This window comes from Lacerta agilis, chromosome 13, assembly GCF_009819535.1.
Source record: "Lacerta agilis isolate rLacAgi1 chromosome 13, rLacAgi1.pri, whole genome shotgun sequence".
Classification (NCBI taxonomy): Eukaryota; Metazoa; Chordata; class Lepidosauria; order Squamata; family Lacertidae; genus Lacerta; species Lacerta agilis.
In genome coordinates, this window is record NC_046324.1 from 44296307 (window position 1) to 44319565 (window position 23259).

Genomic DNA, 23259 nt, shown 5'->3' on the forward strand with positions numbered 1-23259 from the left:
AGTTATGGGAATGTGCCCTAAAGATTTGGGAGTGGAGGTCGGTGGGTGAAATTTGCAGATCTGGGGCTTTCCTGTTTAAATCTCTTTTCTCCCGCGCGCTCTGCAGAGAGCGAAGAGAGAGATTGGCACATTTGGAAAGAGAAGAAAAAAAATCCATTTCTTCCCCTCTCCCCCTTTTCCACACCCAGCTCGGATTCTGACATCACCAATTGCTCCAGAAGGAGGCGGCGGCCAAGGGCAGCCCTTCAAAACAACCTCCACTTTCCGCCGCCTCGGCCAGCCCTGTGAACAGGAGACCAGAGCCAGCCTCGGTGGCTACCAACCCCAGCCAGTGAGTAGCCAAAACAAAACAAAAAAAAAAACTTGGAAGGTGTGGGAGGCTGGGACGGGGCATGGGGGGTGGGGGTGGGAGGAAGAGATTTTTAGGGAAATTATGGATCCTTCTTTAAATGCAAAAAGAAAAAGGTTGGGAGCCGGATGTGAGAAGGAAGGGAAGAGATGCAGAAAAACGACATAGGATCTTGGTGTGAATTAGAGAGGAACTTTGCTAAACAAAGGAGGAGGGAAAGGTAGGTGCGGAGACTGACATTTGGCGATTTTAAACAACTTCAGCCAGAGCAATGCTCCCTCTTCCGCGCCTCCCTCTTAGGGGTGCCTTCTTCCTGCAGCTGTTTTGTGGGGGGGGGGGGCGTCTTAAAATCCTGCTTTTCCCCCTAGATTTTTTTTTTTTTTTGCACTGCGCTTATTTCAGATGCAAGACAGGAAGGGGAGATCAAGGAGTGTTTGTGTGGATCAATCTAAAATGCAAAGTGTTTCCGCCATCGGAGAAAGAAGCTGCAAGCTTGGATTTTACAGAGCGGGGGGTTTAAATCCGTTTCTTGTCTTTAAAAAAACAACAACCCAACAACCCACAATTTAAGTTAGCACCGTCGGGCTGCTCCAGGTTGCATGAAAGTAGATCTTTTTCTCTCTTTGTGTGTGTGTGTTTTAAAAGTTGTTTCCTGGCATGTTTTCCTGGGATTGAGCCCCCACACGAGTGGCCGGCATTTCTTGCGGGTTGACGACTGTCTCCCCCCTCTAGTGGGGCGAAAGGGGATTACTGCTGGATTCAGCCAAGCTTTTCACCACATGTCGGTTTTCGCTTTGTGGTCGCGCGTCCTGGCTTTGCTTTGCGTTTTTAACCTGCACGCCCCCCGCACGCGGCAGCACCCATCGTGGCCAGCAGCTAAGTGTACATTCTGGTTCGTGGCTTTTATTATTACCAACACGAGGGTCATCATAGCTGAACAAGAGGCAGCTCGTGGATGGCTTGCAAAAAGTCCCAGGTTCAGTTCCTGGCATCTCCAGTTAAGAAAGGATCAAGGGACAAATCAGGGCATCGGTGCGCTTTGCCCATTATTGCCTGCACTGACCGGCAGCAGCTCTGCAGGGTTTCGGGCAAGGGAGTTGTTTTTTCCAGCTCTACCTGGCAGCGCCAGGTGTCGAACCTTGGACTTATTTGCATGCAAAGCAGATGCTGTACTACTCCCCCCCCCATCGAATCTCCTATATGCAAAGCAGTAGCTGAACAAAGCAATAGATTTATGATCATCTCAGCAGCTGTGAGTCTCCCAGGGTTGACACCCCAAGTGGCTGGAAATATATGGGTGCAAAAGTCTGTGGCAAGACGGAAGGATGGGCTGGCGTGCTCCCCTCCCGAAAGAGAAATCATTTGCGTATTGAGTTCACCAATTCCATCGCTGTGGGGATCGATTTCAGGAGGGTGCAAAATGTCATGCATAGGTCTATCCACATTCAGGTTAAAAAACAAACCGACCACAGTTCCCATGCACACCCAGCACACACTCAAAGCACATGATTCCCCCCCCCCACTGAAGAATCCTGGAAATTTAGGTTGCCCCCTCACTGAGCTACAGTTCGCAGCACCCTTGCCAAACCGCCGTTCTCGTGATTCCTTGGAGGAAGTCAAGTGCTTTAAATGTGCATTAAGTTTATTGTGTAGATGTGCCCAGTTGCTTCATATCTGGAAATTTGTGGATGCACTTAAAAGGAAATAAAAGAACCCCCTTATAATTGTACGAACATATGAAACCAATGTAACATTTTGGCCAGCCTCACAGAACTGCTAACGTTAACAAGAATTTCATGTTCCCCATCTGCTTGGAACAGGTCTTAAGGACAGGTTAAAATGCAATTCTTTTTATTTAGTAGACATCTAAAGGTCTCCAAGTGACTTACAAACAATTTAAAAGCCTACTCACAAAATACATTTTACCAGTAACACCATTCATTTAAAATACACATGTATTTCCATGTGTGTGGATTAGACATGCTGTCTGCCCACCCACCCAAAGGGGATGGAGTGGGCTGGAGACTGAATCCGTAAGAAATCCTCGTTGTTGGTACAGATTTCTTTGAAAAGAAGCTTTTGTGGTGCCCTCGAGATGCTTGCTGAACCATCCCTGTGACCGGTTCTGCAGATGCAAATCCTGCAAGATCGAGCAAACGAAACTCAAGAGACCATCCCTGTCAAAATGGTTGGCATGAATCAGGCCGCAAATGGGCGCTGGTGCATATTTAGAAGTTTTGGTTGTTGTTGTACCTGAGGAATTTTAGAGGAGCACGTTTTCAAGAGCACTTAGCTCATTTCACAACTCGTTTAGCATTTGGAGCACGTTGAATAAGGAGCCGGTGGCAAGGCATTAAAAGCAGTATCGTACCAAATCAAAGAGTCACGGCTTGCCCCAAAGAATTCTGGGAGATGTAGTTTAAGGGTGCTGAGAGTTCTTAGGAGACTGCCTAGTCCCCTCATAGAGCTACGATTCCCTGGGAAGAGGGATTGGTTGTTAAACCACTCTGGGAATTGTAGCACTGAGAGGGGAATAGGGAATCTCCTAACAAGTTGAAGCACCCTAACATACTACAGCTCCCAGGGTTCTTTGGAGGAAGCCGTGACTCTTTAACGCGGAGTCGTAGTGCTTTAAATATGTGAATGGGGCCAGAATCTAGAATGCTGAACTACCAATCAGAACGAATTTGGAATGCCAAGCAGCCAATTAGAGGGAATGTGATGAAGTTCATTATATTTCTGCACAAATCGACGGGGAGAGGCATTTATGTATTTACAATAAGAATATCTATAAGCTGCCAACTCATAAGGGGTGGAGAATCATGGCAGTGGAGAATCATGATTTCAGTCTAAATTGCCATGAATACACCGTTGGATGATAAAATACTGAGCAGATGACTGACACGGAATCACATTCTTAAAAAAAACACCAACCCACAACTTGGCAAAAGAAAAAGGTTTTCCACAGGGGGCTGAATATCAACACTGCAGGTGCTTGTCTGATTTTAATAGGAGCATTGTTCCAAAATGCTACATATGTTTTATGGTGCTGCTACTGTGCTTTTAAAATAACTCGGTGTTTTGGAATGGAAATGAACAGGTTCAGTGGTTATGTTGAGCAAGTATTGTCCCAGATGCATACAATTTATCAGGGATAACAGCTGGGCCACACTTGAGACTTTACAATCTCAAGTTGTTTGGTTTTTTTTTTTTTGGTTTTTTTTTTGACTGTGTCAAGGGATAAAACGTGAGGCTTTGGGACTGCATAGGAATCCTTGCTCCCTAATTCCAATTGGAAAATCTGCAGTGTGTTTCTCTCTGCACACGCTCAGAGGCACTCTTATTACAATATAGCCAACTTCACCTGCTTCTTTAAGGAAAGGGGGTGTGGCCAAGGAAGGGAGGCAGCTGTGCTTAATGGGTGTGGCTAAAGGGGGAGTGGCAGTGGAGATGGAGGGGAGATCAAGACATGTGAATTTGAGAACGCTCTGCATAAGGCAGTTTCCTGCAATATATACGGAGTCAGCCACGGGTCCATCTAACTCAGGGCTGTCTACACTGGCTGGCAGCAGCTCTCCGGGGTTTTAGAGAGGAAGTCTCTCTCAGCCTTACCTGGAGACGCCTGGGGTTGAACTCGAGACCTTCTGCATGAAAAACAGAAGCTGTGCCACTAAGCTATGGCCCTTCCCAGCATCTAGCTCTCTCACAGGAGGGAATTTATCCAGGGAGGGAATGCCATTCAAGCAGAAATCTCTTCTGGCGGAACCAGAGAGTGTGCATTCGAGGGTGGCAGCAGCACAAATATTACCTCTGCGCTGTCTCCGGCGGTTCAGTTCCAAGGGGAAGAAGATGTAGCACCTGTCGGCGAGGCTGGGGTCAGGGGCAGGGCTGTCGCTCAGAGGCAGAGCGTCTACTTCAAATGCAAAAGCCCCCGGGTTCAGTCCTGAGGACTAGGAATCATCTCCTTGGGCGATCCCTCGTAGCTGAGTAAGATTGCCTTCTGTGGAGGCCAATTCTGCATCCACACATCCTTCCACAGTGGAGACATAGGTTTCCGGGCAGAAGTTGCTCGTGGTGAGAGTTTGCCAATCGTGCCTTCCTCTTTGCACGTTTCTCCCTTGCGTCCTGAGTTTGAGTGTCTTCAAAGCCCATGACACCTTTGGTAAAGGCTGTTCTCCAATTGGAGCGCTCGCAGGCCACTTCCAAGCCTGAAACCCTGGACAGCCTCTGCCAGTCCGTGTACTGTAGACAATATGGAGCTAGATGGATGAAGGGTTTGACCTAGCGGAAGGCAGTATCCTAAGGGACAGGTCCCTGCCCTAAGGAACTTGCAATCGTTTTGACAGCTATGGCCATTCTGGGGTGGGTGGGGGGAACCTAGACATGTATTTTAAAAACCCACTGAAAATGCTTTAAAAAAAAGTTTTGAAAAATATATTGATTTGCTCTAAGCTCACCATGGTTTGCTCATCAGTGTGGGGCTTCCTTCCTTCGTGCTCGACCCAGAAGTTGCAGTTAGTGCAGAATGCTGCAGCACGATTGCTGACAGGAGCGAGGCCTTGTCAGCATGTAACACCTGCACTCAGGTCTGGACTGGCTGTTGTCTTGCTGCCAGGCTGAGTTCAAGGTGTTACTCTTACCATGTGAATCCTGTAACAATTCAGGACCCCTTTTAACCGCACAATCGCTTTAATTCACTGGTCTGCTGCAGTCTATGGAACTGGCACCACTAGAGGTGCCACATAATACCTGTTCTGATTTTTTTTTTTTTTTTTAAAAATTGTTCTCATTAAAGATTTTCCCTGGCAACAAAAGTACAGACACCTTTAGGTCGGTGCAAAGCCTGTTCTGCATTGATCTTTTAGTGCCTAGAGTAATACTGCCTAGTAGTGGTAGAGGGATGGGACAGAGGTTTGTAAAAGATGGAGAAAGTGGATTGGGAGATGGTTTTGCTCTCTCCCTCGTAAAACTAGAGTGCAGACTATCCCTGGGAAACTTGATTGACAAGAAAAGATCGGGACAAAGGGGAACACTTCTTCCCACAGCACAGCATTAAGTTGCAGGACTCACTGCCTCTGCATGCGATGATTATCTCAAAAGGGGATCGTCTCAAAAGACATGGCACAAAAGGAAAATAGATTGGGAGGGAGGAGGAAATCGGCAAACCTGGGCGCAAGTCTTTAAGTTAGAGCAGTTGTTCTCTTGACCAGCTGGGATGGAAAGAGTTCAAGGAGTTGTTGTTGTTGTTGTTGTTCAGTCGTTCAGTCGTGTCTGACTCTTCGTGACCCCATGGACCAGAGCACGCCAGGCACGCCTATCCTTCACTGCCTCTCGTAGTTTGGCCAAACTCATGTTAGTAGCTTCGAGAACACTGTCCAACCATCTCATCCTCTGTCGTCCCCTTCTCCTTGTGCCCTCCATCTTTCCCAACATCAGGGTCTTTTCTAGGGAGTCTTCTCATGAGGTGGCCAAAGTACTGGAGCCTCAACTTCAGGATCTGTCCTTCTAGTGAGCACTCAGGGCTGATTTCCTTCAGAATGGATAGGTTTGATCTTCTTGCACTCCATGGGACTCTCAAGAGTCTCCTCCAGCACCATAATTCAAAAGCATCAATTCTTCGGCGATCAGCCTTCTTGATGGTCCAGCTCTCACTTAAGGAGGAGCCAAAAGTTACAGAAACATAGAATTGTAGATCTGGAAGGAATCCCAGGGGTCATCTAGACCAACCCCCTGCAATTGCTGGCCTCACCACTGGCCAAGTGCCCTGACACTGAGGGAGTGGTTGACTGATGCTCAGCTAATGGACCTTTGGTTTGATCCAGCACTGATCTTCTTAGGTTTTGTTCCTACGGGGTTTCCTTGCCATTAGTGAGCAGGGAAGGAAATGCATGCCCTGCCCCACAAACACAGCGTTTGCTGGGGCTCAGCATAGTGATGAGCGAATGGATCAGTGTTTGTCCTCTCAGTTCCTCATTTTTCCAATCTTAAATTCAGTCCTCCACATTTCCAAATGGGTTTTTCTTTTAACGCCAGCCAGAAAATTAACCAGCATTTTCACTGCTGATTTCCCACAACATACACATTTTTGTATTCGGCCTTGCGTAATAGATGCACCTTTTGCAAATTTTTGGGAATACCCCTCCTGTAATGCATTTGTGTACAGTGGTACCCTGGCTCTCAAAAACCTTGGTACTCAAGCAACTTGGAACCCAGACACTGCAAACCTGGAAGTAAGTGTTCCGGTTTGCGACCTTTTTTAGGAAGCCGAACGTGCTCAGTTTCGAGTGTTACACTTCTGTTTTTTATTTTATTTTAAAAACAAGTTTTTATTGAAATTTCTTTAAGATAATACAAATACTAATACAAACACAGTCTACACAATTACAAAAGACACTTACACAACCACATCATTACGTACAATTTCACAATCAAGCGAAAATAGAACTCAAAAAAAGACAGAGGGGGGGAAAGAAAGAAAAAAGTTAAAATAAAATGACTTCCTAAAGTTCGTCTTCGTGTTTCCTACTAAAGTTCTTGTCTACTAAAGTGCTACACTTCTGATTTGAGTGTTATGCTGAGGTCTGCCTGTTTTTGCTATTTATTTTGCGTTTTTGTTTTTGCGACTTTTTTGTTTTGTTTTTGTGACTCAGTTCAGCTACTGATTGATTGTGTGCCTGCAGTACATTGTTTATTGCTTTCATTTTATACGATCTGAAGAGAAACCATCTTTATCTTCAAGGCCATAATACGGTACATCTAGAGATTGTAAGTAATGCGAAGGAGATTATGCGTTGAAATATTTTAGTTGATATTTTAGAATGTAAAATGCTGTTTTATTTATTGATTTGTTTTACCTTGTGGGCTTATAGCCGAATAAAGTATTATCTATCTGCTTTCATTTTATGGATCAATGGACTTGTTACATAGTAAAATTCATGTTAAATTGCTGTTTTGGGGGTTGTTTTTAAAAGTCTGGATCGGATTAATCCATTTTGCATTACTTTCTGTGGGAAAGCGCGCCTTGGTTTTGGAACGGACTTCCGGGACGGATTAAGTATGAGAACCAAGGTACCACTGTACATTGGTGCCTCACTAGACGAAAATAATTCGTTCTGCGAGTATTTTCGTCTAGCGATTTTTTCGTCTAGTGAAGCACCAATGTAAACTGCGGTTTTTGCTAGACGGAAAATTTTTTTTTCCGTCTTGCGAGGAAGCCCCATTGACGAATTCGTCTTGCGGGGCAGCCTTCCGCTAGACGAATGCCTTCCTCTAGCGAGTTTTTCGCCTAGCAAGGCATTCGTCTAGCGGGGCACCACTGTATATTGTTTTCAGCAACATACCGGTATACCCCTGTGCCTTAGTATATGCCTTCTTATACACATCACTCGGCTGCAGAACTGCGCCGCGAATTTTGCAGAACTGTGAATGTCAAAAGCTAGCTGCCTGCATTTCGATTCATGAGTTGCTTTGGAAAGTACGAATTAAGTTGGTTTGCCTTTGACTGTCCCCCTAAAGGACCAGGTGCACAGCCTGGGAGTAATTTGGACTCACAGCTGTCCATGGAGGCGCAGGTCAATTCTGTGTCCAGGGCAGCTGTCTACCAGCTCCATCTGGTACGCAGGCTGAGACCCTACCTGCTCACAGACTGTCTCGCCAGAGTGGTGCATGCTCTAGTTATCTCTTGCTTGGACTATTGCAATGCGCTCTACGTGGGGCTACCTTTGAAGGTGACCCGGAAACTGCAATTAATCCAGAATGTGGCAGCTAGACTGGTAACTGGGAGCAGGCGCCGAGACCACATAACACCGGTCCTGAGAGATCTGCATTGACTCCCAGTACGTTTCCGAGCACAATTCAAAGTGTTGGTGCTGACCTTTAAAGCCCTAAGCGGCCTCGGTCCTGTATACCTGAAGGAGCATCTCCACCCCCCATCATTCAGCCCAGACCCTGAGGTCCAGCTCCGAGGGCCTTCTGTCGGTTCCCTCACTGCGAGAAGCAAAGCTACAGGGAACCAGGCAGAGGGCCTTCTTGGTAGTGGCGCCCGTCCTGTGGAACGCCCTGCCATCAGAGGTCAAAGAGATAAACTACCACCTGACATTTAGAAAATACCTGAAGGCAGCCCTGTTTAGGGAAGTTTTTAACCTGTGACATTTTAATGTATTTTAATATTTGTTGGAAGCCGGCCAGAGTGGTTGGGGAGACCCAGCCAGAAGGGCGGGATACAAATAATTTATTATTATTATTATTATTATTATTATTATTATTATTATTATTAGAATGCAAACTGAATTGAGTTTCTCACCACCTCCCCCCCATCTGTGTGCCCTTTAACCCACCTTTTAAAAAAGTCCTAAGCATTGCAGGGTCACAAGGGCCGGGGCTAAAACTTTGCACGAACTCTGATCCCTCTCTGCCCAAACCCCGTTTCCCGAAAGTGTCATCTTGGGTGAGCCAAGGGGCCGAGGGCTTGCCAGGCATGGGAAAGTTTTGCTAAGAATCACACGGCTGTCATCGGCCATGACTCTTCCAGTGGCTGGCTGAGGGGCAGAAGTCAGGCACACCCCAAAGTTGAACAGAGCATAGTTGGGGGGGGGGAGAGAATGCCACTCAGGATTTTGACAGACAGTTGCTTCCCCGCCCGGTTGTCCTGCGGATGAACTGTTCCTCTGGCCCCATCAAGCCCATGAGTCAACCTTCTAAATGGGATGGGAGTCTCGGGGCCAACAAGCAAGGAAAGAGCTACGCTTTGGGAATTAGTGGCAGAAACACGTCTGACAACGACGTGGTTGTGTCCTCAGAATATTGTGGTGCTGGTTTAACGTGTTTAATCAGAGGAAAGAATTGATGCTTTTGAATTATGGTGCTGGAGGAGACTCTTGAGAGTCCCATGGACTGCAAAAAGATCAAACTTATCCAGTCTTAAAGAAATCAGCCCTGAGTGCTCACTGGAAGGACAGATCCTGAAGTTGAGGCTCCAGTACTTTGGCCACCTCATGAGAAGAGAAGACTCCCTGGAAAAGACCCTGGTGTTGGGAAAGATGGAGGGCACAAGGAGAAGGGGATGACAGAGGACAAGATGGTTGGACAGTGTTCTCGAAGCAACTAGCCTGAGTTTGGCCAAACTGCGGGAGGCAGTGAAGGATAGGCGTGCCTGGTGTGCTCTGGTCCATGGGGTCACAAAGAGTCGGACATGACTGAACGACTGAACAACAATCAGAGGAAAAACCATTGCTGACATTTATTAAGGATCGGGAACCTTCTTGCGGACTTGTTGCATGGAAGAAGAAAAATGAACTCATAAGATCTGGATTTGAAGATGGAAAAATATTGGCTTGTAGAAAACAGAATAGTTGGATGTCCAATTTGAGTGGATACTTTGAATAAGTTACTATATTTAGCTGACAGGCAGAGAACTGGAAGCCTTTTCATATTTTTCTTTTTTCTTGCTCTCTTCACTCTCTTTTCTTTTGATTTCCTTTTCTTTCTCCTTCTCTTTGCCCCTGTTTCTTTTAGATTAGGTTTCTAAAGCATTTCTATTATTCTGGTTTGTTATAAAAAAGATACTTGGTGTTGGGTATAAACCTTGAGAGTCCCATGGACTGCAAAGAGATCAAACTTATCCATCCTTAAATAAATCAGACCTGAGTGCTCACTGGAAGGGCAGATCCTGATGTTGAGGCTCCAATACTTTGGCTACCTCATGAGAAGAGAAGACTCCCAGGAAAAGACCCTGATGTTGGGAAAGATGGAGGGCACAAGGAGAAGGGGACGACAGAGGATGCGATGGTTGGACAGTGTTCTTGAAGCGACTAGCATGCGTTTGGCCAAACTGCGGGAGGCAGTGGAGGATAGGCGTGCCTGGCATGCTCTGGTCCATGGGGTCACGAAGAGTCGGACATGACTGAGTGACTGAACAACAACAACATAAACCTTTGCATATCTTTTGATCAGTATCAATAAAAATTAAAACGTTTTGAGGATAGATAATATTGTGGTAGCTGCTGGATCTGGAACCTCTCTCCCTCTCACACCAATTTTTGGTTATCTTAAAAATCCCATCGGCATTAGCTCAATGCAGGGGACCTTTGCAACACCTGCAGCTCTTTTATGGCAAAACGGAATATTTCAGAATCTGGTGCCCACCAGAGATTTTGAACTACAATTCCCATCAGCCCCTGGTTCAATATACAGGACAGAAGATTGCAGAGTGGTGGAGCTGTGGATGGCAGATGTTTAAAGCTGGAAGAAAAGGAGAGTGCCACAGACCTCTGATGCAAATGTGGCAGCACAGAAAGTCAGATCATTGATCCATCTAGCTCAGTATTGTCTACACTGTGTCCTGTTCTGGGCGCCACAATTTAAGAAGGATGTCGACAAGCTGGAACGTGTGCAGAGGAGGGCAACCAAGAGGATCAAGGGTCTGGAAATCAAGCCTTATGAGGAACAGTTGAAGGAGCTGGGTATGTTTAGCCTGGAAAAGAGGAGGCTGACAGGAGATAGCATTGCCATCTTCAAGTATCTTAAGGGCTGTCACATGGAAGATGTGGCAAGCTTGTTTTCTCCTGGTCTGGAGGGCAGGACCTGAACTAATAGCTTCAAGTTACAAGAAAGGAGATTGTGACTACACATCAGGAAGAACTTTCAGGCAGTAGGGGTTGTTTGACGGTGGAACGGTTTCCCTTGGGAGGTTGTGGCCTCTCCTTCCTTGCAAGTTTTAAAGCAGAGGTTGGGTGGCCATCTGTCATGGGTGCTTTAATTGAGATTCCTGCATTGCAGGGGGTTGGACTAGATGAGCCTGGGAGGTCCCTTCCAACTCTACAATTCAATGACTGGCAGTGACTTTCTGGGATTTCAGACAAGGGTCTCCACCAGCTGCACCTTGAGACTTGGGACTTCCTGCATTGCAAAGCACAGGCTCTTCCAGTAATTTTCCTTAAAATTAAAGGAAGATTCTAGTCCTCATGGTTCTCAGTGAAGGGTTAAATTAAACAAGAGCATAGGGAATCAGCATGCACCGAGTTAGACCTTTGCTCCATCTTTTTCAGAATTGTCTACATGAGACCACATAACACCGGTCTTGAAAGACCTACATTGGCTCCCAGTACGTTTCCGAGCACGATTCAAAGTGTTGGTGCTGACCTTGAAAGCCCTAAAAGGCCTTGGTCCTGTATACCTGAAGGAGCGTCTCCACCCCCATCGTTCACCCCGGACACTGAGGTCCAGCGCCGAGGGCCTTCTGGCGGTTCCCTCACTGCGAGAAGTGAGGTTACAGGGAACCAGGCAGAGGCCTTCTCGGTGGTGGTGCCCTCCCATCAGATGTCAAAGAAATAAACAACTATATGACATTTAGAAGACATCTGAAGGCAGCCCTGAAGGCAGTTTTTAATGACGGATGTTTTAATGTATTTTTCATCTTTTGTTGGAAGCCACCCAGAATGGCTGGGGAAGCCCAGCCAGATTGGCGGGGTAGAAATAAATTATTACTACTACTACTACTACTACTACTACACTGAATGACAGTGGCTTTCCGCGATTTCAGACAGCGAGCTTTTCCAATCCTACCCAGGGATGCCGGGAACCGAACCTGTGACCCACTGCATACAAGGCAGTTGTTCCACCACTGAACGATGGCCTGTCTGCAAATGTCACCCTACATTTGTCACTTTGGTGGTTATGGGTTTTGAGGGGGAGCTTTCCCAAGGCCCTAGGGAAGCCAAACACCATCCTCTTGCTATAAGAAAAAACTGCTCCTTTTCCCTTATGGGGTATTCTGGAGCCTGTATAGATTCCTTAAGTGGGTTCCCTATCGGCAGGAGAAAAATAACAGAGGCCAACCAGAGTATATTGTGAAGCAAAGCGGCTAGTAAGCCTGATCTTTATTGAAGGAAAATAAACTGTTGCAATAGGCTCCCCACTCACCACATGTAGGAGGGAGTAGAACCCTGAACAATGGTGCGCAAGCTCTTATACAGACTCTTGAAGTTGCCCACCCTGTAGCCCAAGACACCCCCCCAAAAAAACATACATACATCACAGAAGGAGGCATTCTACAGCCAGGATACCTGATAATGGTCACTGATTGCATTACCTGGGCAGCCTGGCCATTCTTTTGTGGCCATTTACTTTAGTTCCAGAATCCAGGTCACAGGCTTATCCTATTCATACACAAATATGCCCTTAAGACAGGTTGTTGTTCAGTCGTGTCTGACTCTTCGTGACCCCATGGACCAGAGCACGCCAGGCACTCCTGTCCTACACTGCCTCCCGCAGTTTGGTCAAACTCATGTTGGTAGCTTCAAGAACACTGTCCAACCATCTCGTCCTCTGTCGTCCCCTTCTCCTTGTGCCCTCCATCTTCCCCAACATCAGGGTCTTTTCCAGGGAGTCTTCTCTTCTCATGAGGTGGCCAAAGTATTGGAGCCTCAGCTTCAGGATCTGTCCTTCCAGTGAGCACTCGGGGCTGATTTCCTTCAGAATGGAGAGGTTTGATCTTCTTGCAGTCCATGGGACTCTCAAGAGTCTCCTCCAGCACCTTAAGACAGGATTTGCAAGCAGAAAGTCAGTGGGAAGGCTTTCCCCATTTGCTTCCTTTACTGTAGAGGAATATTTGAGGTCATTGGGAGAGTCAGAATGGCTTCAGGATTGCTCTCCCATTCTATTTCAGACACATGATTCATATATTTAGATTCATATATTTAGATTTGTGTGCATTTATGAATATCTAGTCTATATTTGAGACCTTGAAATTTTTATAACACTCTTTTGCAAACTCCCTTTAGCAGGGATTTTTTTTTTTAAGCCTTCTGCAAGGCCAGGATATTTCTCCCCGGTTTCCTCTGTCCCTCCGCAGCACAACGTGGAAAGGGAAAGTTGGAGTTTGGTTTGGAACAAAGCGCTTGGGTTTTCCTTTCGGCAGGCCAAGGCAGGAAGCTGAATTGCCGTTGAACAAACAGCTTGCTGTTCAGGTACACAATAGGCGGGGGTCAAAAAGTTTGCCCCGAATGGAGCAGGGACCACTCGAGGGTGGGCTGGGGTGCAGTTTGAGAGAGAAACAGAAGGCATGGGCATCCCTGGCTGTCCAAGGTGGGAGACTCAGTATCGGCTCATCCATTTGCCGATCCTAAAATAAGACGCAGGCCTTGTTCCTCCTGCTCAAATGTCTCCCTTAGAAAAAGGGAATGCGTGCCCTCAGCTGGGTGTTAATAATAATAATAATAATTTATTATTTGTACCCTGCCCATCTGGCTGGGTCTCCCCAGCCACTCTGGGCGGCTTCCATCAAATATTAAAATACATTTAAAATATCACAGTTTAAAAACTTCCCTTTAGGGTTAGGTCAAGGTTTACTGAATTTACAAAGCCCTTCCCACAACAGAAAAATCCTGAAGCGACAGGAATGAAGTGGAGGAACAAAATGGGCGGGGTATAAATAAATTATTATTATTAATTTATTATTATTATTAATTAAGATATATAGATCACAAACAACCAGCCATGGATGCCGGCCAAATTCCTGGGAAAACAGAAATGGTGAAAAGTTGGTACCGTAGAACCATAGAATTGCAGGGTTGAAAGGGGACCCCAAGGATCATCTAGTCCAACCCCCTGCAATGCAGGAATCTCAACTAGATCATACATGATAGCCGACCTTTGCTTAAAAACCTCCAATGAAGGAGAGTCCACCACCTCCCTAGGGAGTCCGTTCCACAGTCCAACAGCTCTCACTGTCAGAAAGTTCTTCCCGATGTTTGGTCAGAGTCATTTTTCTTGTTATTTGAATCCATTGATTCAGTTTCTACCCTCTGGAGTAGCATAGAATCACAGAATCGTAGAGTTGGAAGGGACCCTGAGCATCATCCAGTCCGACCCTCTGCAATGCAGGAATTTGCAGCTGTCCCATACGGGGATCGAACCTGCAACCTTGGCGTTATCAGCACCTCACTCTAACCAAATTAGCAATCCAGGCTCACAGAACCCATTTTGGGTACCGCAATCTTGTGCACTCTTGAACCACCTTCTTGCCCCCCAAAAGCACTTTTGGGGGGAGCTGCACAAGTTCGTGCCTCCCCCAAAGCGCTTTTTTTTGGCCGACTGATATTGTGGCACTGATGTGCGTCCCATTTTTTTTTGTCCCGAAAAGTTTGGGCTGGTATGGCACCTGTCTCAACATGACCGCTTCCCTGCGAGCTGGTGATGTGGATTTAGTCTGAGAAAAACCCAGAAGCTGAGACAGCTTTGTGCATTCGTCGTACCACTGAAGTATCCCAGATACTGACATTTGTACTGTACTTCACAGTTTGAATATTGATTTTTCCCCAAACTTGCATTGAGGCCCGGCTGGCATCTACTCCCTTATAAATCCTGACCCAAACAACGTTCTTCAGCAGATCCAGGTTTCTCTGGCCACAGCTCAGATTATTATTTGGAATAAGACTTATTTGAATAGTTTCAAATGAGGCCTGTCAACGCTATATTTTGACATATTTTCACATACCCTTCCAGTTCGCATTCCTTATCTCATTCCTTCTCTGGGTTGTTTTGACAGATTGTGTGCTGCAATTTCCCAGGGGGTGAAGGGCATCTTGGCTGGGCTTTTGTCAGAAACAGGATGCTTTGGTCTGGTCCAAGAAGGAAGTTCTTAGGTTAAGACTCTGTCTTCCTCAGACTGGCGGAACTTGAGGGCTCAGGCCAAGGCAGGGACTTGACTTTTACACCGTTATACCGGCCAAAGGGATTAGATTACGCTCTTGCAGTATTTCCATGGCGGGGATCGAGAGAGACCCGGGCCGCCTCCAGACCGTTGCTATTTGCAAGAAAATCAGGATGAACGTTCCACAAATATAAGTCATCTGGGAGAGACCCTTGTACTACTCTGCACCAGGTTTCTCTAAGTGCAGAGTTAAAGAAATAATGCTTCTTCACACTTTTGCTTGCCTCGTATTTCATTAATATATATTGATTAATTCCCCCATTGCGAGAATGCAATCTTACCTGCAGAACTGAAGCTCGCTTTAGCAAAATATCTCTCCGGGTTTTCCACTGGTAAGATCCTATTCCTATGCCCCACCAATAATCCAGAGATGCATTTTAAATAAAAGGACACATTCTCATAATGTAAAAACACGCTGATTCCCGGACCGTCTGTGGGCCGGATTGAGAAGGTGATTGGGCCACATCTGGCCCACGGGCCTTAGGTTGCCTACCCCTGCTCTACCTTCTCAACCAGGAGCACAACCCGAAAAAACGTAACCCGCAGCATTCGCAACCTGTAAATCGTATGACTGTAAATCGAGAGATTGGGCATCTCGGCTCCTTCAGTGGCTTTGTAAGAAGGATTACTGAGATAACCTGCGTGACACATTTAGGAAACACTGTGGTTTTTTAAGAAAATGAATACAGCTCCAGGCGTGGCGATGCAAGCCACTGGCTGTGCCAAAAGGGTGACCCTTTGGCTGGCGTTTCCTTCCTTTCTCCCTGGCAACTTTTTGCCCAAGTGGGGGAGAAGTCATTGAGATGAGTCCGGTGCCATCATCTTAATTGTCCTAATAACATCCTTGTGAGTGTCTTGAGGCTTATCATCCTGGAGCACGAGGAAACGATCCTTCACGGACAGGGTTGCTTCTGTCCTTCGGCTGATAGCGTTGATCCTGTCACATGCCATTTGTCAAATGGGCGTGGGGATGTTAGAATCTTCAAATAGCTGGAAGGAGAACTCCCAATGGTAGTCCAGTCCCACTCCCTGCAAGGCAGGAATCTCGGCTGCTGAAGCATCCATGACAGATGGCTATCCAACCTCTGCTTTAAAACTACCAAGGAAGGAGAGTCCACAGCCTCCCAAGGGAGACTGTTCCACTGCTGAAGAGCTCTCACTGTCAGAAAGTGCCTCCTGGTGTTGAGTCAGAATCTCCTTTCTTGCAGCTTGAATCCATTTGTTTGGGAGCAAGAGAAAACGAGTTTGCTCCCTCTTCCATGGGACAGCCCTTGAGATATTTGAAGATGGCTACCCTATCTATTGATGGGCTGCATCAATAGGAGTATAGCGTCTAGATCAAGGGAAGTAATAGTACCACTATATTCTGTTCTGGTCAGACCTCACCTGGAATACTGTGTCCAGTTCTGGGCACCACAGTTCAAGAAGGATACTGACAAGCTGGAACGTGTCCAGAGGAGGGCAACCAAAATGGTCCAAGGCCTGGAAACGATGCCTTATGAGGAACGGCTTAGGGAGCTGGGTATGTTTAGCCTGGAGAAGAGACGGTTAAGGGGTGATATGACAGACATGTTCAAATATATAAAAGGATGTCATATAGAGGAGGGAGAAAGGTTGTTTTCTGCTGCTCCAGAGAAGCGGACACGGGGCAATGGATTCAAACTACAAGAAAGAAGATTCCACCTAAACATTAGGAAGAACTTCCTGACAGTGAGAGCTGTTCGGCAGTATTATTTGCTGCCAAGGAGTGTGGTGGAGTCTCCTTCTTTGGGGGGTCTTTAAGCAGAGGCTTGACAGCCACCTGTCAGGAATGCTTTGATGGTGTTTCCTGCTTGGCAGGGGGTTGGACTGGATGGCCCTTGTGGTCTCTTCCAACTCTATGATTCTATGATCTACTCTCAGTCTCCTCTTTTCCAGGCCAAACATACCCAACTCTCTCATACAGCTTGCTTGCCAGGCCCTTGATCATCTTGGTTGCCCTCCTCTGCACATATTCCAGCTGGTCAACATCCTCCTTAAATTGTGGTGCCCAGAACTGGACATTTTGCAGGCTGCAAGATGTGTTTTTCACCCACTGGGTGCATTCAGACATGGGGAATGTTGTGTTGGTTTTCCGGATTATAAGGCTGGCGCTTCTGTTCCGATGTTCCTTTCACGCGGTTGCATTATGGGATGGTGGCATTTTGACCAATGTGCCGGCACATCGCGCAGAATTTCATTCACCCCAGTAGGTGTCTAGGTTGGTTTGTTCACCCTAATGGACGAGCCTTTACCACGTCTGGCAGATCTTCAGCTTTGGATGTGCATAATAATAGTAATAATAATTAATAATAATAAATTTATTATTTATAGCCTGCCCATCTGGTTGGGTTTCCCCAGCCACTCTGGGTGGCTCCCAACAGAATATTAAACAGAATAAAACTTCAAACTTTAAAAACTTCCCTAAACGGTGCTGCCTTTAGATGTCTTATAAAAGTTATGTAGTTCTTTATCTGCTAGACATCTGTTGGGAGAGCGTTCCACAGGGCTGGTGCCACTACCGAGAAGGCCCTCTGCCTGGTTCCCTGTAACCTCACTTCTCGCAGGGAGGGAACCGCCAGAAGGCCCTTGGCGCTGGACCTCAGTCTCCGGGCTGCATGATGGAGGTGGAGACGCTCCTTCGGGTATATTGGGCCAAGGCTGTTTCCGTTTATTCCGATAGTAACAGAAGGGGAACAGCTTGAGCTCTCAGGTGCCTGGGTCCGATGGATTCCTTTATGGATTGCTGGGTTGTGCAGAGAGGAAGAGGGCTTGGCTGTTGTGCTTTAGATGCCCGTCTTCCCAAAATTAAAATGCAAAAAAGAAGGAAGAGGAAACGAGGCAAGATGGAACGAAGAGAGAAAGAACTTCAGGAGAGCTTGGTTGGATTGGTTGAGCTTGCCCAGCATTCTGTACTCAGAGCAGCCAACCAGATGCCAATGGGAAGGGAACAAATACACCCCACCTCTCCCAAAGCTGCACCCCTCGCTACTCCACTTTTCAAGTGTTTTTTACCTGGTGGGAATCTGCCTTTGAGCTGTGATAATGCCTCTTGCTTGCCTGGATGCAGGATGGAGAGACCCGTGTGTGCCTGTAGAAACCCGTGGCTTTGGCATGGCTGGAATGTAGGCTAATGTAGAGTCGCATCTGTCTCTCCACCCACCTTTGCCTCTGGCCCAGCGCATCGCTGGCATGCGGCCCACAAAGGAACACAGCCAGATGCCCCTGGGAATCCCAGAAGCAGGGCATCAAGGCAGCCGCCCTTCCCCATGCTTTGCCCCTGGAATTTGGTACTGCCAGATAGATTGCCTTGGTGCATGGAAGCTCTCTCTAGCTAGCTCAGCTAATTGTGGTCCAGCGCTGAGGGCCTTCTGGCGGTTCCCTCCCTGCGAGAAGTGAAGTTGCAGGGAACCAGGCAGAGGGCCTTCTTGGTAGTGGCGCCCGCCCTGTGGAACGTCCTCCCATCAGATGTCAAAGGGGAAAAAATTCCAGTAGCACCTTAGAGACCAACTAAGTTTGTTCTTGGGGTGAGCTTTCGTGTGCATGCACACTTCTTCAGATACACTGAAACAGAAGTGACCAGACCCTTATATATAGTGAGGGAGTGAGGAGGGGTATTACTCAGAAGGGTGGTGGGAATGGGTGATTGGCTGATGGGTGTGGAAAACCTGTTGACGACTGTTAACGACTGCAATTAGTCCTAAAGGAAAAAGCAAGGGGTGAGATGGCTAAAGATAGCTTTGTCATGTATAATGAGATAAGAATCCAATGTCTTTGTTCAGATCAGGTCTCTCCATGGTTTTAAGTTTGGTAATGAGTTGCAATTCAGCAACCTGTAACTGAAAGAAATAAACAACTATCTGATGTTTAGAAGACACCTGAAGGCAGCCCTGTTTAGGGAAGTTTTTAATGACTGATGTTTTAATGTACTTTTTATCTTTTGTTGGAAGCCACCCAGAGTAGTTGGGAAAACCTATCCAGAAGGGCAGGGTATAGATAAATTATTGTTGTTGTTGTTGTTGTTATTTTATTATATTTCATTTAGTACATTTAATTTCCCACTTTGATTCAGTAGGGGGAGCACAGAGCAGGGATACAAAAGGGCATCATTTCCCATTCCACAGTGTAGTTATTGCATGCAGCTCTGCTTCCATTCCGCTGCAGTTCATCTTTTTTTTAAAAAATATATATTTTATTTGTTGAATATAAGAACAACATATAATCAAATACAAGCAAAATCAAATACAGTTTTCCCCTAAACCCCCCCCCCCCCCAAAACCCAGCCCCAACTACGTCCAGGTAATTACATTAGTAATATAATCAACCAAAAAATTATTTCTACAGTTGCTGGTTTAAAAAATATCATTCCACGTGCTCCCATGTGTCTTCATTATTATCATTTATTCACCCTAACCTCTGCAAGATGGGCCTGCCCTCCTTTGGATTTGCATTCAGCAATCCGAATTGATCGAAACCAGATGCTAAAGCAAGACTTAGCTCTTTCTAACTGTTTTGAAAACTTTTGTTGTTTTTTTTAAGCCACAAAGCAACAACCCTTAGTCTGCTCAAAATGAAAGACGACAGCTTGTCTGGGGCTGCCAGCTTCGTTTTATATTTTTATTTCCAAAAAAGAAAAGAAAATGGAAAAGGAAAAAAAAAGAAAGAACCAAGGTACATAGGCTGGGTGGGTTAGTTTGCATGCCTGAATGCCACAGTGTTAGCTTAGCAAGCTGCAACAGATGTCCCTTTTGCCTCGCCAAAAGATATGGAACGTTGGATCTAAAGGGGATTGTTGAAGCAAAAAATATAAAAGTATATGAAAGCCCTATAGAGGATTGGTTGACAAAGACCTGTGCGTGAGAACTTTCGAGATTCTCAGTGGTTCACAAATTCCCAGTGGTACGTCTGCCTTCGTTTCTTCCAAGCAACCCCTCGCTTGCTTCCATTCTGCAGGAGCATGTGCAAAATTGCAGTTATGTCTCACGCATGAATTTATTTTCAGGTTTCTAGGCCTTATGACTGCAACTTAAAAAAAAAAATCTTTAAACCACAAATGTTACAGAAATCTATTTCTTTCCAGCATTTTCAAAAGTACACACTGCCAGAAACTGTATGATAGGACTAGAGTCAGAGTACAGAGACCCTGTTTCAGTAAGAAATAAGTACAGCTCATTTTTCTTCCAAGCTCGCTGCTGCAGTGGGCCCCGTCCTTTGTCGGGTTCGCTCAGCCAGTCTGTGCAATTGCCAGAGGCTTGCGCGGCCATGTTTTATATAAATTTAGTGAAATAAATAAATAGGCTACATTGAAGTGGTGCAAAAGTCCAGGGTCTTCCCACACGCCCCTCTCTGTTCCAAGCTGGCAAGCTGAATTTTCACTGTCTAAATGCACATTTGAGGGAGGTACAGAGAAGGGGCGTGGCCTGGGGAGGGTTTTGAGGGCCACATAACAAGGCCACACCTTCCCCCCCCCAAGGCCTCAGATTCCCCACCCCTGGATTAGGATCTGGGAGATCTGGGTTCAGGTCCCCTTACTCAGCCTCCGTGAAGCTCACACCAAGTGACTTTGAGCCAAACATTTCCTCTCAGCTAAATCTACCTCACAGGGTTGTTGTTGTTGGGGGGGGGGAAGCGGGAAGGGGGAGAACCAGGTGACCACTTCAAACTCCTTGAAGGAAATAATTATATCCTCGTGGGGTGGGGGATATAAATATAATAAAAATATATTATAAATAAGAACAAAAGCTTGTGTGTGTGTGTCACGTGAGGGCAACTTTGACTTGTCTGTCTATATCTGTCTGTCTGTCTGAGCAACGGATGAAGGTGGAAACCAAAAAGTTATTCTATAGGCGTGTTTTTCTTCTGAGAGTCTGCATTATGTATGTATGCGTTATTACAACGGTACCTATAAAACCTTGTGTGTTGCATAGATATCATTATGTTCTGTGTTTTAAGCCAGCCAGTGGTCTTTTGAAGAAAGGTGGTACAGTGGTACCTCGGGTTACAGACCCGATCTGTTCTGGGGTGCCGTTCGCACCCCGAAAAGTCCGTAACCCGAGCGCGCTTTTGCAGAACGCTTCTGCGCATGCTCGCCGGGGGAAACCCGGAAGTAAACACTTCCGGGTTCCCCGCGTTCGCAACACGAAAAAAAGGCAACCCCAAGCGGACGTAACACGAGGTATGACTGTATATAAATTTAATAAAAAAAACATCATAGCACCCATTTCCAAAGCTCTGAACCTCTTTCCCTCCTTGTCTTTGGTACAGCATCCTCTTTCCTCTGAAGCAACCCTCCCCTCGCAAGGATGCTGATTCTCCTCGCCTTCATCATCGTCTTCCACATCAGCTCGGCTGCCCTTCTGTTCATCGCCACGATTGATAGCGTGAGTTGCCCAACAACAGCACATTTTTTTATTTGGGCTGTGTGTGTGTGTTTGTGTGCATGGTGTTCAAAGATTAAAAGAAAGTCCTCGAAGTGGAAGTGAAAAAAGACTCCACAAATTGAAAGTGGAGACACTCTGTGTACTTTACTGGCGGGGCTGGATGTTTTGAACCCGCTGCCTCCCCAGCAGGAGGCCGGGGAGGAGACTGGCCACCATTGCCCTCTCCAACATCGGCCTTTGGCTGCTGTCAGCCTCCTCTGGGGTAAGGATGTGGGAGCCAGCCATCTAGCCTGGGAAGAGCAACCATCCCCTCTGAGCTGCATCCCCTCTGAACCATCCCCTCTGAGCTCCTCGGAGTGCAGGAAGTGACTTTGTTGAAATGTATCGGTCATTTTAATAAATGATTTCTGATATTTGGAATCACTATGGCTTAACTGAACTGTGATAACCATTTCGATGAATTTGTTATTTAGGGACTCGGGTGGCGCTGTGGGTTAAACCACAGAGCCTAGGGCTTGCCGATCAGAGGGTCGGCAGTTTGAATCCCCACGACGGGGTGAGCTCCCGACGTTGCTCGGTCCCAGCTCCTGCCCACCTAGCAGTTCGAAAGAATGTCAAAGTGCAAGTAGATAAATAGGTACCGCTCCGGCAGGAAGGTAAACGGCGTTTCCGTGCGCTGCTCTGGTTCGCCAGAAGCGGCTTAGTCATGCTGGCCACATGACCCGGAAGCTGTACGCCGGCTCCCTCGGCCAGTAAAGCGAGATGAGCGCCGCAACCCTAGAGTCATCTGCGACTGGACCTAATGGTCAGGGGCCCCTTTACCTTTTTATTGTACTTGATGGTACAGCGGCTGCTTCTTAAATGCTATTGTGATTCTTGTGAGCTGCCCTGAGCTCAGCATTTGCCATTGGATAAGCGGAATACAAATGTTAAATCAAATCAAATCAAATTGTGAAGACCAGCAGCAGAAACTTTATTGTCAGTTAACTCTGGTTTTACTTAAACCTAGAATTTTTTTTGTGGGGGGGGGAGAGAATATTGATTTTTTTTTCCTGGTGTTTGTCAGATTTTTGTCATTTTCCAATTTACCAACATGCTCTGTATTTTGATGTTTTGAAACGTCTGCTGTAAGCCACTTTGGGCACAGCTGGTTGTGGAAAAGTGGCGTCAAATTGAAATCAAACGATCAATCCTCCAAGATCTATACTTTCACGTGCTTTTTAAAATTATCCTTCTCTAGGCCTGGTGGGTCGGGGAGGACTTCTCCACAGATGTCTGGCATCGCTGCCTCAATGGCACAAACTGTACAGCCCTGGATGAAACCTTCCCAGGTAAGTAATCAAATAGCTCTTCCTGCATCTCTGGGTGGGATTACTTCGTTCCCCACACCCACCATCAATATCTTCCTAGGAGTGTGTATTTTTTTAAAAAACGTGACATCATCACAATAACATTTCCCCATGTACATCATTCGCTGAAAAATGTGATGACATCACGGCATACAGAATGGGTGTTGGCAAGTCTTTTTTGAGGATGTTCCTGAGTAGGTTTGCCAGACGTCTGGATTTTCCTGGACATGTCCTCATTTTGGGGGGTAAAATTTGGGTCCAGGGGAATTTTTTAAACTTGGCAAAATGTCCTGGTTTTTTTGTTTGGCTCCCAAAAAAGAACTACATTTCCCATGAGGCCACGGGGCCTCTGCGGCACTGCGATTGGATGCAGGCAGTTCCAATCTTGCTGTCCATTGGCTGTCCCGGGTGCCGCGTCCGATGCCGGAAGGGGAAGGAGGTAGAAAGCGACAA

General features: G+C 46.5%; 1 protein-coding gene across 1 annotated transcript in view; it reads left to right on the forward strand.

The window, feature by feature from the left end:
• The first annotated feature begins 213 nt into the window (after positions 1-213).
• The window catches only part of EMP2 (epithelial membrane protein 2), a 30214-nt gene continuing 7168 nt past the window's right edge, over positions 214-23259 (forward strand). The window contains exons 1-3 of the mRNA XM_033167597.1: positions 214-331; positions 21342-21457; positions 22698-22788. Of these exons, the coding sequence (XP_033023488.1) occupies positions 21380-21457; positions 22698-22788 (169 nt within the window). The 5' untranslated portion in view covers positions 214-331; positions 21342-21379. The remainder of the gene's footprint in view (positions 332-21341; positions 21458-22697; positions 22789-23259) is intronic.